Here is a 15,281-nt window from a genome sequence, read left to right as displayed (position 1 = left end):
TTAGATAGGTTAGTGAATTTAAAAAGAGAAAGGGATAGACTGAAGTTAGATACAGCAAGAGTTGGTGAGGAGCTGTGGCAGGAAGAACAGGACTTCTGGTCGAGTCAGTAGAACATTGAAATATAAAATCAAGTAGGAGTAATGCAAAAGTAGATCTAATAATGAATAACAAAACAGGAATGCAGATAGGCTAATATTAACAACAGAGTGAATGCACTATAATAACTAAGAAAGGTATGATGCAAACATCCACCACCTTACTACAAGTTTATATGCCGACTAACTCCGCAGATGATAAAGAAGTCAAAAAAATATACGAGGAGATAAAAGAAATTGCTCAGATAGTTAAGGGAGGCAAACTTAATTGTGACGGGTGGCTGGAATTCAAAGTAGGAACAACAAGAAAAGGAAATACAATGGGAGAACAAGGACTGGGGGAAAGGAATGAAAAGGGAAGCAGCATGGTAGAAGTTGGGACAGACCACAATTTAATGATTGCCAACAGTTGCTTGAAGAATCAAGAAAGAAGGTTGTATATGTGGAAGAGACCTGGAGACACTGGAACCTTTCTAACAGATATATAATGATGAGCTACAGAATTTGAAACCAGATTTTAAAGTACAAAAGATTTCCACTAGTATATGTGGATAATGACCACAACTTATTAACTGCACATTAGAGCTGAGGTAATTGGAGAATGGTTGGAAATTAAGGAGAGGGGACTGGATATGTAGAAACGATCAGAAACTGTTGATAATTTCAATGAAGCATTAGGCAACAATGGACTGAGATGGGAGAGAGGAATACAGTAGAAGACAAATGGGTAGCTTTGACAGACGAAATAGTGAAGGCAGACACCGTTGGGTGGCTTGCGGAGTATAAATGTAGATGTAGATGATCAAATAAGGAAAAAGGCAAGCACTCATTGAAATCCTTAGATAACACATGAGGCATTAAGTTTAACTGCTGAATGCAGAAAATATAAAAATGAAGCAGGCAAAAGGACTGCAGAGAACTAAAAACTGAGAATGGCAGTAAGTGTAGAAATGTTCTAAGTGCAAAATAAGATAGAAAGACTAGGGTTTACTGTCCAGTTGATATCAATGAAGAGGAAAATGTCCACACAAGAGTGTTATAGAGAACAAATGCAAGGGTGGAGGAACATTAGTGACTAGGGGAAAGACACATGCAGCCTATCGAAAAACTACAAAAAAAACCTTTGGAGAAAAGAGAAGCAACTGCATGAATGTCAAGAGATCAGATGCTAAGCCACTGATAACTAAAGATGGGAAGAAGAATAAGATGAAGATGAGATGGTAAGTATGATATTGCTGAAGACATTAAAAGAGCACTGAAAGATCTATGTTGAAAGAAACTTGGCTCCTGGAGTGGATGACATTCCCTCAGAATTACTGAGATTCTTGGGACAGCCAGCCATTACAAAGGTATTCCACCTAGTGCACAGGATGTGTGGAACAGGTGTAAAATCCTCATACTTCAAGAAGAACCTAATAAATCCCATTCCAAAAAAGGCAGGTGCTGACAGCTGTGAATTGGTCTATTACAGAACTATCAGTTTAATATGTTGTCATTGCAAAATACCGACACAATTTTTTTACAGAAGAATGGAATAAACTGGTAGGGGCTAACCTTGGCTAACATCAATTTGGGTCTTAGAAAACATGATAATATTAATAATATGCAAGGCAATACTGACTTTACAATTTATCTTAAAAGTAGGTTAAGAAAGGGAAACCTACACTTATAAATTTGCAGACTTACAGAAAGCAGATTTGGCTGAAATTTAGTGCATCAATGCTACCACATGTGGAATTCTTATTTACAAAGTGCACAGTCCTAAAGCATCAACTGCACACAGACCAGAGCAGCATCGCGAAACGGCATCAATAAGGTGCTGGCCTGCTCTCGCTAATGAAAAGAGTGGGCAGTACCACACCTCCTGGAAGACAGCGTTCAGTGACCCTACCTCAACGCTGATTTAACCATCCGCCTATTGTTGGTTGGCCCTGCTCAGTCGCAGACATTGACTGCATCAGCACTTTGAGTATTAAGAAGACAATACTTAGCTTGTGTTGTGCGAGCAGTAATACTGAACAGTAATTGCTTGTAGGAGGCACAAGCGCCACCTCAAGATATATTTATTTTCTTTTTAGAAAATAAAGTAGTGCAATAATTTGAAAGTTTAATGTAAAGACCATTCTTGGATTCCTGCCGCGGGCCATCGCAACTTCTCGCCTTCCTTTTTTGCGTCAGTGCTGACTCCCACAGTAGCTAACAGAACAAGAATTATCAGATTCCCCTGAGAATTATTTCCAGAATTGTAGCTCGTGAAAGAAGGTGGTACGACTCAGAAAATGCAATGCGCATCTGGCAATTAATCTTCAAAGTAAATTTCAGAGCTTAATGACTTACGAACTATTCCTCACAGTCCAGTGAAATTTTTACCACCTAGTAACATCTACTTAGGGAACACAATAAATCAAAACACCAACATGTTTCTGAGGGAAAACAAAAAATGTCAAAATGTGGTTAAAAAAAAAGGTAAGAAAATACATATTGTAGGTGCCCCCACGTCAAATACATTTCACCCAGGAAGGGGATAATACTTTTTGTAATAAGCCTGATGTTGGCTAAATACAAAAAACACATCATGTCCACATCTTTCACACTTACTGAGTTACATGCAATGAAAATAAAGAAAATTGAAAAATCACTGGAAAAACGTGTTAGCACAAAAGGGACGTGATATCCAAGCCAAATTTCATACACTGCATAAGTAGCCCATAATATAATATTATTAAAATTTCACCATGTCATTGCAAGGCATTTGTGTACAATGAACGGTGACAGAGATGTACTTTGTTTTAACATGATTTACCAATTAATAATGATGATGCAGACAGCTGTGGTCTCCTTTATCTGATGAGATTCATTTCTTGTTTCAGATAAAGCTGCAGCAAGTGTTAAGGATCATTTGGCAACTGAAAATTAAACAATGGAGGTTTTCAGGGAGAGGAAGAAGCATTGTGAGGAAGGAAGAACAAAGGATACCTGTGAGCATCACAGGTTACTCATGCTTTCAAGATTCTAGTTCAAACTGGTCAGTGCTGTTGTGGTAAAGGTGATATGGAGGCAGATGAGTATGCTGGTGATGCTTTTGTTCATACATGTTGCAGTGTTGGTGAAGCACAATAATCTGAATATCATAAAACAACATATGGAACTAAATGTGGCATTTGCTTTGTACATGATCTGGGTGAATCAGACCAAGATCTGCTGCTACAGAGATCTGGGATGCACATTACGGGTGCGAGAAGTACAGATTCAGGGAACATGAGTTTTGTTATCATCATATGAAGGTTTTTCTGGATATGTATTCTTTCCTACAAAGAAGTTGTTTTGACCCATTTTGGATCCGTAAGAAGACAGTGAAATGTAGCCTTCGAGAAGTTGAACTCACACGAAACCAGAACAAATGTTATTGTACAAGTGTGTGACACTACTAAAAATTGAAGAATATTCTGATAATGTACACGATAGTAACAAAGAATGTCAGCTCCCTTACACCACAGCAGCTGAGCAACTAAATATTTCCGCAACCGCTGTTGGTTTGTCTTCCATGAAGACACAGAGTTTTGAAAAATGAGACAGATTCAGTTATGGCAGAAGAAAACTACAAGAAGCTGAAATGAAAACGAAACACAAAATGGCAAAGAGACCAATGGTGAAAGATGAATAACTATCTGTTCCAAAGTGCAGATGAGCGGACTGTTTGGTTATAATTAAAGGTTCATGCACAAAATGTGTCTTCACAGTGTGTCTGACCCTGGATTCAGAAGCAAAATTAGCAACATATAACCAAGTTGCCACATTGTTGTTATTTATGATGACAGAAGGTACTTAGGATGTGTTGCACAGTACTAATGGTGATGTATTAGTGACATGGCACTAGAAGGACCAGCAAGATCATTTCACTGGCCCTGTTTGACAGAAGTGTTTTGAACATATTCTTACGACAGTTACAGTTCCTACTACTGCGTCAGGAAGATAGTACAATTTGCCACTCAATGTACAGAATCAGTAGCTACAACAAGGGAAAACTTCTGCTCTAAGCACAAGTAGCTGGTTTTTAGCAGTTAAGATGCATTAACGATAGGTTGTGTTAATTTACCTGTCTGTTTTTGCTTACTGATTAAACAACTGGGGTGAGGGGAAGGAATAGGAAGAATCCCATGAGTTTAAGACAAGTTTTTTTTCCAAAATCGTGTTCTGCAACAATGGTCACATCACCAAATACTTCTCTGTCAACTTTCGTTGTACACAAATAGCTTTCAATAACATGAAATTCTGAGACATATTACATAATGGTCACTTATGCAATGTAAGAAATTTGGTTTGGATATCACTTGTCCCTTTTGTGTTACCATACCTTGAAAATCCATGTTTTTCCAGCAATTTTTTTTGGTTTTCTGTATTTTCCTGTGCATGTAACTCAGTATGTGTGAAAGATGTAGACGCGCGCGACTGCTGTTGGTTTGTCTTCCATGAAGACACAGAGTTTTGAAAAATGAGACAGATTCAGTTATGGCAGAAGAAAACTACAAGAAGCTGAAATGAAAACGAAACACAAAATGGCAAAGAGACCAATGGTGAAAGATGAATAACTATCTGTTCCAAAGTGCAGATGAGCGGACTGTTTGGTTATAATTAAAGGTTCATGCACAAAATGTGTCTTCACAGTGTGTCTGACCCTGGATTCAGAAGCAAAATTAGCAACATATAACCAACTGGGGGCGTGTGTGTGTGTGTGTGTGTGTGTGTGTGTGTGTGTGTGTGTGTGTGTGTGTGTGCGTGTGAGCGTGTGGGCGCGCGTGTTTTAGTCCATATCAGGTCTACCACAAAAAAAAAATATTATCCCCTTCCTGAATGAGTTATATTTAGCATGATGGGAACCAACAACGCCTCCCAGGGGACACCGCCTTATTGCAGGCATCTTCAGAGAGAGAATATTACGGAAATTCAACAGAAGCCTCGGAAACTGTGTGGAATACATGCATCCCAACTCCAGCAAAGGAAACGGATGAAGGCTCTGACAGCAGCATCATGGAATGTGAGGACAATGAAATTTTAAGCTTCAAATATGTTGTAGAGCTAAAGGAAATAAGATGGTAAGGGAAGGGGAAGATAGATAAACCTGCAGTACTCATTGGTGTATAGTGGACACAAGAAAGAACAGGCCAACCTGGAACAGGATTTATAACAACCAGGTACATTAGGAAAAGCCTATTAGAATTTGAACCCATAAATTAAAGAATGTGCAGACTCAGACTAAGAGGGAAATTTAGGAATATATCAATAGTGGATGCACATGCACCAACAGAGGAAAAAGATGATATAATTAAAGAATAGTTCTATTAAGACTTGGAGAAAGTATGCTGCGCAGTACCTAAATATGAACTGATGCTAGTAATAGATGTTAATCCAAAAATAGGGAAGAATGAACATCCATATGGAGTTTCTGGGAAAATTCCATAAATAGAGAAAACAGTGAGAATGGAGACTTACTGTGCCAACTCGCAAAAAATAATACGATTATTATTTGGACCTGCTTCCCACACAAAAGGATCCATCTGGGTATTTGGAAGTCTGCAGTCAATGGAGTAGTCAATCAGATTGATCATATTTTAGGGACTGCATGCCACTTCACATCAGTTATGGATGTACGGAGCTGTAGACGACCAAACTGTGACTCAGACCACTTTGTGGTAAACTCAGTCTTGAGAGAGAAACTGTCACCAACAAATGGCAACACAATAGGAAAGGTGATGAAATGGAATAATAAGTTACTGAAAATCATTGATGAAGTAAAAAAATACCGAGTAACTCTAAGCAGAAAGTTGAGCAATGAAGATACTGCTGTAGGAATAGATGAAAGGTGGAGCAGGATTGAAAAAGCCATTACAGATGCTGCAGAAGAAGTAATAGGAATAAGAAGAAACAGCGAACCCAGAGATGGTTTGACGGGGATTGCAGGTCACCAATAGAGGAAAAGAACAGGGTAAGAACAAAGTGCTACAGAGAGAAACCAGAAATAATGAGGAACAATATTGAGAATTAAGGAGAAGAGCTAACAGACTGTGCAAGAGAAAGAAAAGAGAGTGGACTAAGAAGAAATCCCAAGAACTAGAAGAGTTAAAGGAAAATAGTGAAATAAGAAACTTCTATCATGCTGTAGGCAAAATAAAGAATATATTATAGCCAAAAATAATGGCATGTTCCAGTAAAGTTGGGAAAATGATAAGGGAGGAAGAACAGATAGCGGAAAGATGGGCAGAGTATTTCAAAGACACATGAAGTACCAGCCTAGAAGATGAAGAGAGACCTGCACAGGATGAAAAAGTGGAGCTGGAAGTAGACAATTATGCCAATGAGGCAAGAAAGCCAATGCTACAAGAGGTCTCCCAGGCTGTGCACAAGTCAAAAAACAGTCGAGCCCCTGGGGAAGACAGCATAATTCCTGAATTAATAAAAACTGGTGGCGAGGCTGTAACAAAGGAACTGCACACATTAATAACAGACAAATGGGAAACAGAACCTAGGCCAGATAATTGGAAAACTGGAATAATAATCCCTATTTATAAGAAAGGGGACAAAACAGCATGTGGAAATGTCAGATATATAACACTCCTAAGCACAGCTTATAAAATCTCAACAAGTATATTAAACAAAAGGATACAAAAGTGTGCAAAAGACATACTAGGGGAACATCAGTGTGGCTTTCGACCTGACAGAGGAAATGATGGAAAAGTTCTATGAATATGATATAGTTCTGCATTTCCTATTCACTGACTTCAAACAAGCCTTTGACAGCGTAAACCGGCAAGAACTACACAGAGTACTGGAAAAAGTGCTATAAGTGCTAAACTAATAAGGCTAATCAGAATGACAATGACAGAGAGAAGAGCAAAAGTAAAGGTCCTTGACAGAAAAAGCGAAAGCTTTGACTTTAATAGAGGCGTGAAGCAAGGTGATAAGTCTCTCCATTGTCCTATTCAATATAGCTCTGCATAGTGTTGTAGGCCTAAATAAAATCAACAAAAAGAGGCACACTATAGTGGGAAGAAATATCAATACACTGCAAAAAACATACCAGGCAATGGGCACAGAAGCCTTAAAAGTTGACCTCATAGTAAATGAAAACAAAACAAAATGGTAATGTCATAATCTGAGGCCAGAAGAACCACTACAGACCTAAACATCAATGGGAAATGCTTCAAAGGGGTGTCCTCTTTTAATTACTTGGGAGACCTAATAATAGATGATAACAGTATTGGAAAGGCTATAAGGGAAAGAACACAAGGAGGAAACAGCTTACTTTGCAAATATGCAACTTTTCAGAAGTATCCTTGTTACAAGAAAAACAAAACTGCTAATATATAACTCCCTAGTCTGCCCAGTTATTACATGCGGGTCAGAGGTATGGATGTTGACAGAATGTGATAAAAATACACCAAGAACTTTTGAGCAGAAAATACTATGCAAAATCTTTGGTCCAAGAAGGGAGGAAGAAGGCTGGTGAAAACACTACAAAGCCGAATTATAAGTGTCAATGCAAAGTAGGGTCATAGTAAAATTTGTGAAATCACACCGAATATGATGGCTAGGACACATGGAGAGAATGGCAGAGGATAGAATTCCAAAGAAAATGATGAAAGGTGTGATCCATTCAGCTAAGCAAACAGGGAGATCCGGAAGAAGATGGACTGATGACACAATATGGGAATCTGATGGGTGGAAACGAGCAGCAAATAACTTAGAAATGTGAAGGAAGATTGTTGAAGAAGCCAAGGCTCACAAAGGGCTGTAGCACTACTGAGGAAGAAGAAGAATAAGAAGAACAGGGGGAAATATGGAAGCATCCGATCACGCTCGTCTGCTTTGACCCATGACGTCACAAATATGGCAGAAACGACCATAAACTACGATTCCTATATGGCGCATATAAAGTCGGTACGTACACATTATGAGGACGAAAATACATCGAAAAAGAAAAACACACACTTTCCATAAAAAGCCTAATGACACTAACGGGACAAGCGCGGGAAATGGGGTGTTTTTGGGTGGGGGTAAACTAAATATAAACAAATTTAGACATCCACCCCCATACAAAACCACACAAAACGACGAAAAAAACCGACATCACAAAACTCCCCAAATACCACTAAACACAATGTCATCTGGAATCGGACACTTCCCTTGACCTATACAGGGTGTTACAAAAAGGTACTGCCAAACTTTCAGGAAACATTTCTCACATACAAACAAAGAAAAGTTGTTTTGTGGACATGTGTCCAAAAACACTTAATTTCCATGTTAGAGCTCATTTTAGTATCGTCCACCAACGCTCAATGGAGCACGTTATCATGATTTCATACGGGATACTCTACCTGTGCTGCTAGAACATGTGCCTCCACAAGTACTACACAACATGTGGTTCATGCGCAATGGAGCTCCTGCACATTTCAGTCGAAGTGTTCGTACGCTTCTCAATAACAGATTCGGTGACCAATGGATTGGTAGAGGCGGACCAATTCCATGGCCTCCACGCTCTCCTGACCTCAACCCTCTTGACTTTCATTTATGGGGGCATTTGAAAGCTCTTGTCTATGCAACCCCAGTACCAAATGTAGAGACTCTTCGTGCTCGTATTGTGGACGGCTGTGATACAATACGCCATTCTCCAGGGCTGCATCAGCGCATCAGGGATTCCATGCGACAGAGTGTGGATGCATGTATCCTCACTAACGGAGGACATTTTGAACATTTCCTGTAACAAAGTGTTTGAAGTCACACTGATACGTTCTGTTGCTGTGTGTTTGCATTCCATGATTAATGTGATTTGAAGAGAAGCAATAAAATGAGCTCTAACATGGAAAGTAAGCGTTTCCGGATACATGTCCACATTACATATTTTCTTTCTTTGTGTGTGAGGAATGTTTCCTGAAAGTTTGGCCGTACCTTTTTGTAACACCCTGTATACCTCAACAGCAGCTCCCTATCCCATAAATTAGGATCAAACACTTCCCTTGGCCTATATAGCACAAAAACATCTCCCGATACCAATACCAACATACACAGCCACACGTTGGGATCAAACACTTCCCTTGACCTGCGCACTGTTAATTTTATCCGTCATATCCATTCCTGAACAAAAACAACAACCGATTAATTTTACTAAAATTACTACACGATCTACAGCGAACAACACTAAATTAACCTTCACACAAAATCGTTAACTCAATGAAACGAATTCCACTACAAACACAGCCGACACTCAAACAATTCTGGATAATGAGTAAAAGCAAACTGAGCCCATTACACCACACAAACGAAAACCCTGAACATACCACCAGAGAGCACAACAAACCGCAACACGACGACATCTACAAACACGCCGCACTCACAAGCCAAACTCCGCGCATTCATGACGTCACACACGACAACACCCGTATGTCACGGGTCAAATCCGACGCGTGGGATCAGACACTTCTGTCGACCCGAAAAGGGAACCTACAATATGTATCTTTTAAGAAGTTGCATTTTTTACAACATTTGGACATTTTTTATTTTCCCTCAGAAGCCTGTTGGTATTTTGATACATTGTGTTCCCTAAGTAGATGTTACTAGGTGATAAAAATTTCACTGCACTGTGAGGAATAGCTCCTAAGTTATTATGGCCTGAAGTTGGCTTTGATGATTAATTGCCAAAAGTGTATTGCATTTTCTGGGTTACACTGCCTTGTTTCACAAACTATAAATCTGGAACTAATTCTCAGGGGAACCTAATACTTTGTACATAAGCATTCCACACACGGTAGCATTGGTGTGCTAAATTTCAGACAAATCTGAGACTACAAGCTGGAGCCCCTGGTTGAATTGACATGGAATGACTCTTTTGACAATACTGACTCGACTGCAGTCTTTCAAATTCCGACAGTAGTACGGATAAATTACAGTGAGCGAAAAGTTATCCCCAAATTTTACACAAATCACACTGCAGTTATGTAAAGGGATATGAAATGGAAATATCACCTGAGGAGGAAATGAGACAGGGGCGTAGCATCTCAATTTTATTCAAATACGTATATTGAGTAACCTGTACAGAAAACCAGGTAGCATTTCTCGAATGAGAGTCAAATTTAAGGTTTGCCAATGAAATTTTTATTTTTTCAGAGTCGGAAAAGGACCTGGAAGAACAGGTGACATAAGGTTATATGATAAACATCAACAAAAGCAAAACAAGAGTAATGAAATAGTGTTGAATTAAACCAGGCAATGATGAGGGAAATACATTAGAAACTGACTTACAGTAGTAGATGAGTTTTGCTATGTGGGCAACAAAATAACTGATAATGGTTCAAGTAGAGAGGATATCATATTCAGACTGGCAAGAAACGTGTGTCTGAAAAAGAGAAACTTGTTACCACTGAATATAAATTTAAGTTTTACAGAGTCTCTTCTGGAAGTGTATGACTGAAGCACTGCCTTATACAAGAAGTTAAATGCAGATGGCACACAGTACAGAGAAAGAAGAGCATCGAAGGTTTTGAACTGTGGAGCTACAGAAGAATATTGAAGATTAGATGGGATAATGTAATTGTACTTCATCATGCATCAAATTGGAAAAAAAACTTTTTATCATAACCTGACTAAAAGAAGGGATAAACTCAACCCGATGCACCAATTTGGTAATGGAGTGCAGTGGCAAAATGAGGGTGTGGCAGATGGGACAAATGCACTACTTACTGTTTCTGTAGGTGCAAAGTTTAGTTAAGGGTGAAGAAAATAAGGAAGTGTAAATGCAAAGAGGTGGGAAAGTGAAGACAGAGGGCCAAGAAGAAGTTTGAAATAAACTGGTTCTCTCATTCAACGAAATGTACATAAAGTTCGGATTTCTTTGCAACACAGGAGAGCGGCACTATGATTTTGACATGGGCCTGGGCGCAGTAAAGCTGGCTCAACAAACTTGATCTTAGTAGTGGTAGGAGGAAGAAAACCATAATTTGGATGGATTGATTGAACAATTTACAGCATCAAAAGCACAATAAGGATTTTTATTTTCTTTAAGTCAATCATTTGTGCATTCAAAAATTGGCAAGTTTTTATCATTTTTCAACGTTACTCTGAAGCGCTTTTCATTTACACAGCACAAGTTAAACTTTTTTTATCGATTTTAACTTCAATAAAAACGAGTTTTCTTTTCCTTTGGGATTGAATAGTTTTTGTTCCTGTATAGTGCTGAAATTTAGTTAAAATGTAGTGGATGACAGGAAGGGATGTGTGACGACTGGATAAATGCATCCTAGGTCGGCACGCTACAAGTAGGGGGGATATTACAATGGTAATAGTGTGTTACGACCCGCGTTAAATAGCGTTGGTACGAGTTTGTCTGCGTGCCCTTTAAGTGAAAATGGTGAAACCCATCTGAGAGTAATAAAACACACTAAGGCACACTAGGTGGTTTTTCTTTCCAAAACAAACAGCGATGGTATAGATACATGTTCCTGTATCACGATGAACAAGATGTCGACGAGGTATTATCACACTCTAACACAATGACATAAGAATGAATTCATTTCAGATTCAATTTACTTGAAACACCAATTTTTTCTGTCAATGGACTTAGAGAGAAAACTTCTTACTTATACTTCCATTATAACCTGGATTATTGTCATACTTCTCAATACTTTCGCTAACGTGTAAATGATTTCCTGAATGTTAAACTTGATGTATTTACCCCAGATTTATAGCTGTCAAACAAACTGTTCGCAATTCGAAATAATGCGGTTCCCACTCTATTCAAATTAGCCATATTTCACGCACATCGCTCACTGATGTGCAAAGATACTTCATCCATGTCGTTGTAGTCTTTCCCAGGCAATGAAAAGTTGCACAGTCAACGGAAAATTGCACTGGCGCATCACCACATCGGATAGGCCAACCAACTGGCCTCTGGAAATTCACCACTCGATCACTGTCGTGCTAGCTGGGATGATACGAGGGTTAAAATAGGAATTCCTTTTAATGATCGACTTGTATTCATTACAGCATCATCTGCAGCATAGCGTGCTCTACGCCAACCGGAGCCTTCAATATGAAAACATCAAGCAGCTTTCAAATAGACGGCCGGACTCGTTGCACACCCTGTTTTATTCTCTAACATGTGTAATTTTACTTTTAGAACCTATACAAAAGAACGACTTACCAACATTTTCCCATTTAAACAGCCACAAACGAGATTTTAACATATGTGGAATATTATGAAACATGAAAACGCAACATTGTGCAGAAGTCAAGTATATGGCAGGATGTACCGCATACACATACATAAGCGCTATTCTACGATTAACATACGTACACAAGAACGAATTAGTAGAACTATTTCCATACAAACAACCAAGTATGGAACTTCAACAAATGATGATAATTCTGATAAAAAAAAACAATTTTTCCACATCAACTCCAAAATATGATAGCAACTTGCTATCATGAATTAAATGCAAACGCATCAAGTGTTTTTTGATGTTATTATATATTCTCTTAATTCAAAGGAATTCTGTTACCAGTTTCCTTAGTGTAAACAGTAAGTCATAGTGAGATCGCGGTTTGATAAACAACATACTTCCCATGAGCTGTTTTGATAAATGAATGTATGTCCAGAAGCAGTTATGCAACGGGAAAACAAAAAAATTAGGGAATTCAGGATAAAATGCGTAACGTGAGCAGAACTTTTCTTTAAGCAAAAGTTTCCAAAGTTTTGTGGTAAGATAACATTTTGCATAACATTGTTTGAAATTGTTATATTCTTTACATGATGCTGTTTACCACCACAATTTCTTAATCAGAAAAACCAACACATAAAAACTGGAATCAGATATATGAGAACAAAATGTGAGATTACTTGGATATAGTTTTACATGACTTATTTTAAACTGAAATGTGTAAAAGCACAATAAGTTTATGAGTGTCAATCTTAAACCTAGACGAATTTTTCGATTTTTCCAACTGATAACCTGTGTAAACATATGAATTGGTTGGTGTAACATAGTATCACAAGTTGTTCCCTACGGTCCTACCATCATTTACACCCACATCTGTAAAGTTTCTGATTGCATTTTCTGACAACCAGTCTTCATTTCTCCTCTGAAGACCTTTCTTTCGCTTCATTTTTATTTCATTTGGGTCTTTCCCAGATTCAGATTTAGTAGATGTAGTTCAATAATGTGATGGATTCGGAAAAGTTCTTTGAATCACATCTTCATTTAATTTTGGTCGAGCGCATGGATACCTCTCCTTAATTTCTTGCAGATCTTTAAAAGTTTAAATTGTTACGAGGTCCTCTTCTTCAAAATGTTTTGCATTGACCACGGATCTCTTGGAAAGTATTCAGGCTTTCCTAGGAATTGTTCTGTGTGTGTCCTTATCTGTAGTGAACTAGAATCCTGTGATGTAACTCTTATCAGCATTGCCGGCCGCGGTGGCCGTATGGTTAGGGCACTTCAGTCCGGAACTGCATGACTGCTACGGTCGCAGGTTCGAATCCTGCCTCGGGCATGGATGTGGGTGATGTCCTTAGGTTAGTTAGGTTTAAGTAGTTCTAAGTTCTAGGGGACTGATGACCTCAGATGTTAAGTCCCATAGTGCTCAGAGCCATTTTTTCATCTTATCAGCATTGTGACGAAAACTGCTTGCACATCCTGGGACAGTATTTATCTGTGATCTGAAATTTTTTTAAATTAACAATGTTACATATTTCCTACAAATAACATAAAACATTTTAGTAACTTGTTATCCCGATGCAATTTTTGTGTGGCTTCACATTTTTACACTGTCTTTAAATACCATTCATATAACAATAGATCAGTAACAAAACTTGCCTTTACAGACAGTGGTCATAGGACATCTAGGGAAATAGTCTCTCATATGTTGCACATCTTACAATAATTGAAGTCAAAATGTTCACAATTCGCATTTCCTGGAGTAAAGCACTGCATTAGCTGTAGACCATCTTGACAACATTGCGTTCTCATGACTCTGGCTTGTGATAAACTCGTCTGTGATTTACAGTAATATAGCAACATTTGAAGTAATGTAGCTTATTCTAGGATTTTTGTAATTTAGTGTACAGATTTGATTAGATTAGATAGTTAGTTTCATGTTCTGTGGATCATTCCGCACTATAGATTCTAATGATGTGGATTGAGTCATTTTACATTCACATTGCACATTAATTTGTAAACATGGCTACACACTGAACACCTTTAAGTGGCTTTTTTTTAAAAATAAGTACAGGTGTGAGTAATTCATTTCCACCACCTTGTAGATACTGCAGTAACAGAAATTCTTTTACAGAATAGAAAGAGTTTTCCAGAAGAAACGTTTTCATTTTGTTTTCAAATTTTACTTTGCTGTCAGTCAGACATTTTATAACACTAGGTAAGTGATCAAAAATTTTTGTTGCAACACTGTGCACCCTTTTTTGTGCTAAGGACAACCTTAAAGCACGTTTTTGAGCAATGAAGACTTTCTTTCTGAAAGCTGAGTTACCCCTGAACAATATTCCACATGGCATTATTGAGTAAAAACCTAGTAAATACATTAACTTACTGATCTGTCTCTCCACAAGATCTGCAATGATTCTAAGGGCAAATGTGGCTGAGCTAAGTTGTTTTAGGAGTTCCAAAATGTGTCTTTTCCAGTTTAAATTCTCTTCAATATGGACACCTAAATATTTTGAAGTTCCACCCTATTTATTATTTCCTCACCATCTGTTACACTTAGTGTTGGTGTAGTACCCCTCAAGGCGCAGAACTGATTATGTTTTGTGTTTTTATTTTAAATTGAGGGTGAGACCATTTGCAGAAAGCCAGTCAATGATACTTTTAAGAACATTGTTTTCCCATTTCTTCGCCGGCAGGTGTGGCCGTGCAGTTCTAGGCGCTTCAGTCTGGAACCGCGTGACCGCTACGGTCGCAGGTTCGAATCCTTCCTCGGGCGTGGATGTGTGTGATGTCCTTAGGTTAGTTAGGTTTAAGTAGTTCTAAGTTCTAGGGGACTGATGACCGTAGATGTTAAGTCCCATAGTGCTCAGAGCCATTTGAACCATTTGGATTCCCATTTCTTCTGTTTCTGTATGTATACTTGTAATGATTACAATGGTAGTATCATGTGAAAAAAGAAATAATTTTGCTTGTTGTATA

General features: G+C 38.3%; 1 protein-coding gene across 1 annotated transcript in view; it reads right to left on the bottom strand.

The window, feature by feature from the left end:
• LOC124777060 (28S ribosomal protein S14, mitochondrial) overlaps positions 1 to 12,044 on the bottom strand; it is a 28,603-nt gene extending 16,559 nt beyond the window's left edge. The window contains exon 1 of the mRNA XM_047252333.1: positions 11,819 to 12,044. Coding sequence (XP_047108289.1) covers positions 11,819 to 11,893 — 75 coding nt within the window. The 5' untranslated portion in view covers positions 11,894 to 12,044. The remainder of the gene's footprint in view (positions 1 to 11,818) is intronic.
• Between the last annotated feature and the right edge of the window lie 3,237 nt (positions 12,045 to 15,281).

Source organism: Schistocerca piceifrons, chromosome 2, assembly GCF_021461385.2.
Source record: "Schistocerca piceifrons isolate TAMUIC-IGC-003096 chromosome 2, iqSchPice1.1, whole genome shotgun sequence".
In the NCBI taxonomy this organism is placed as follows: domain Eukaryota; kingdom Metazoa; phylum Arthropoda; class Insecta; order Orthoptera; family Acrididae; genus Schistocerca; species Schistocerca piceifrons.
Note: the sequence above shows the minus strand (reverse complement) of the source record. Positions and strands in the feature narration are given on the sequence as shown.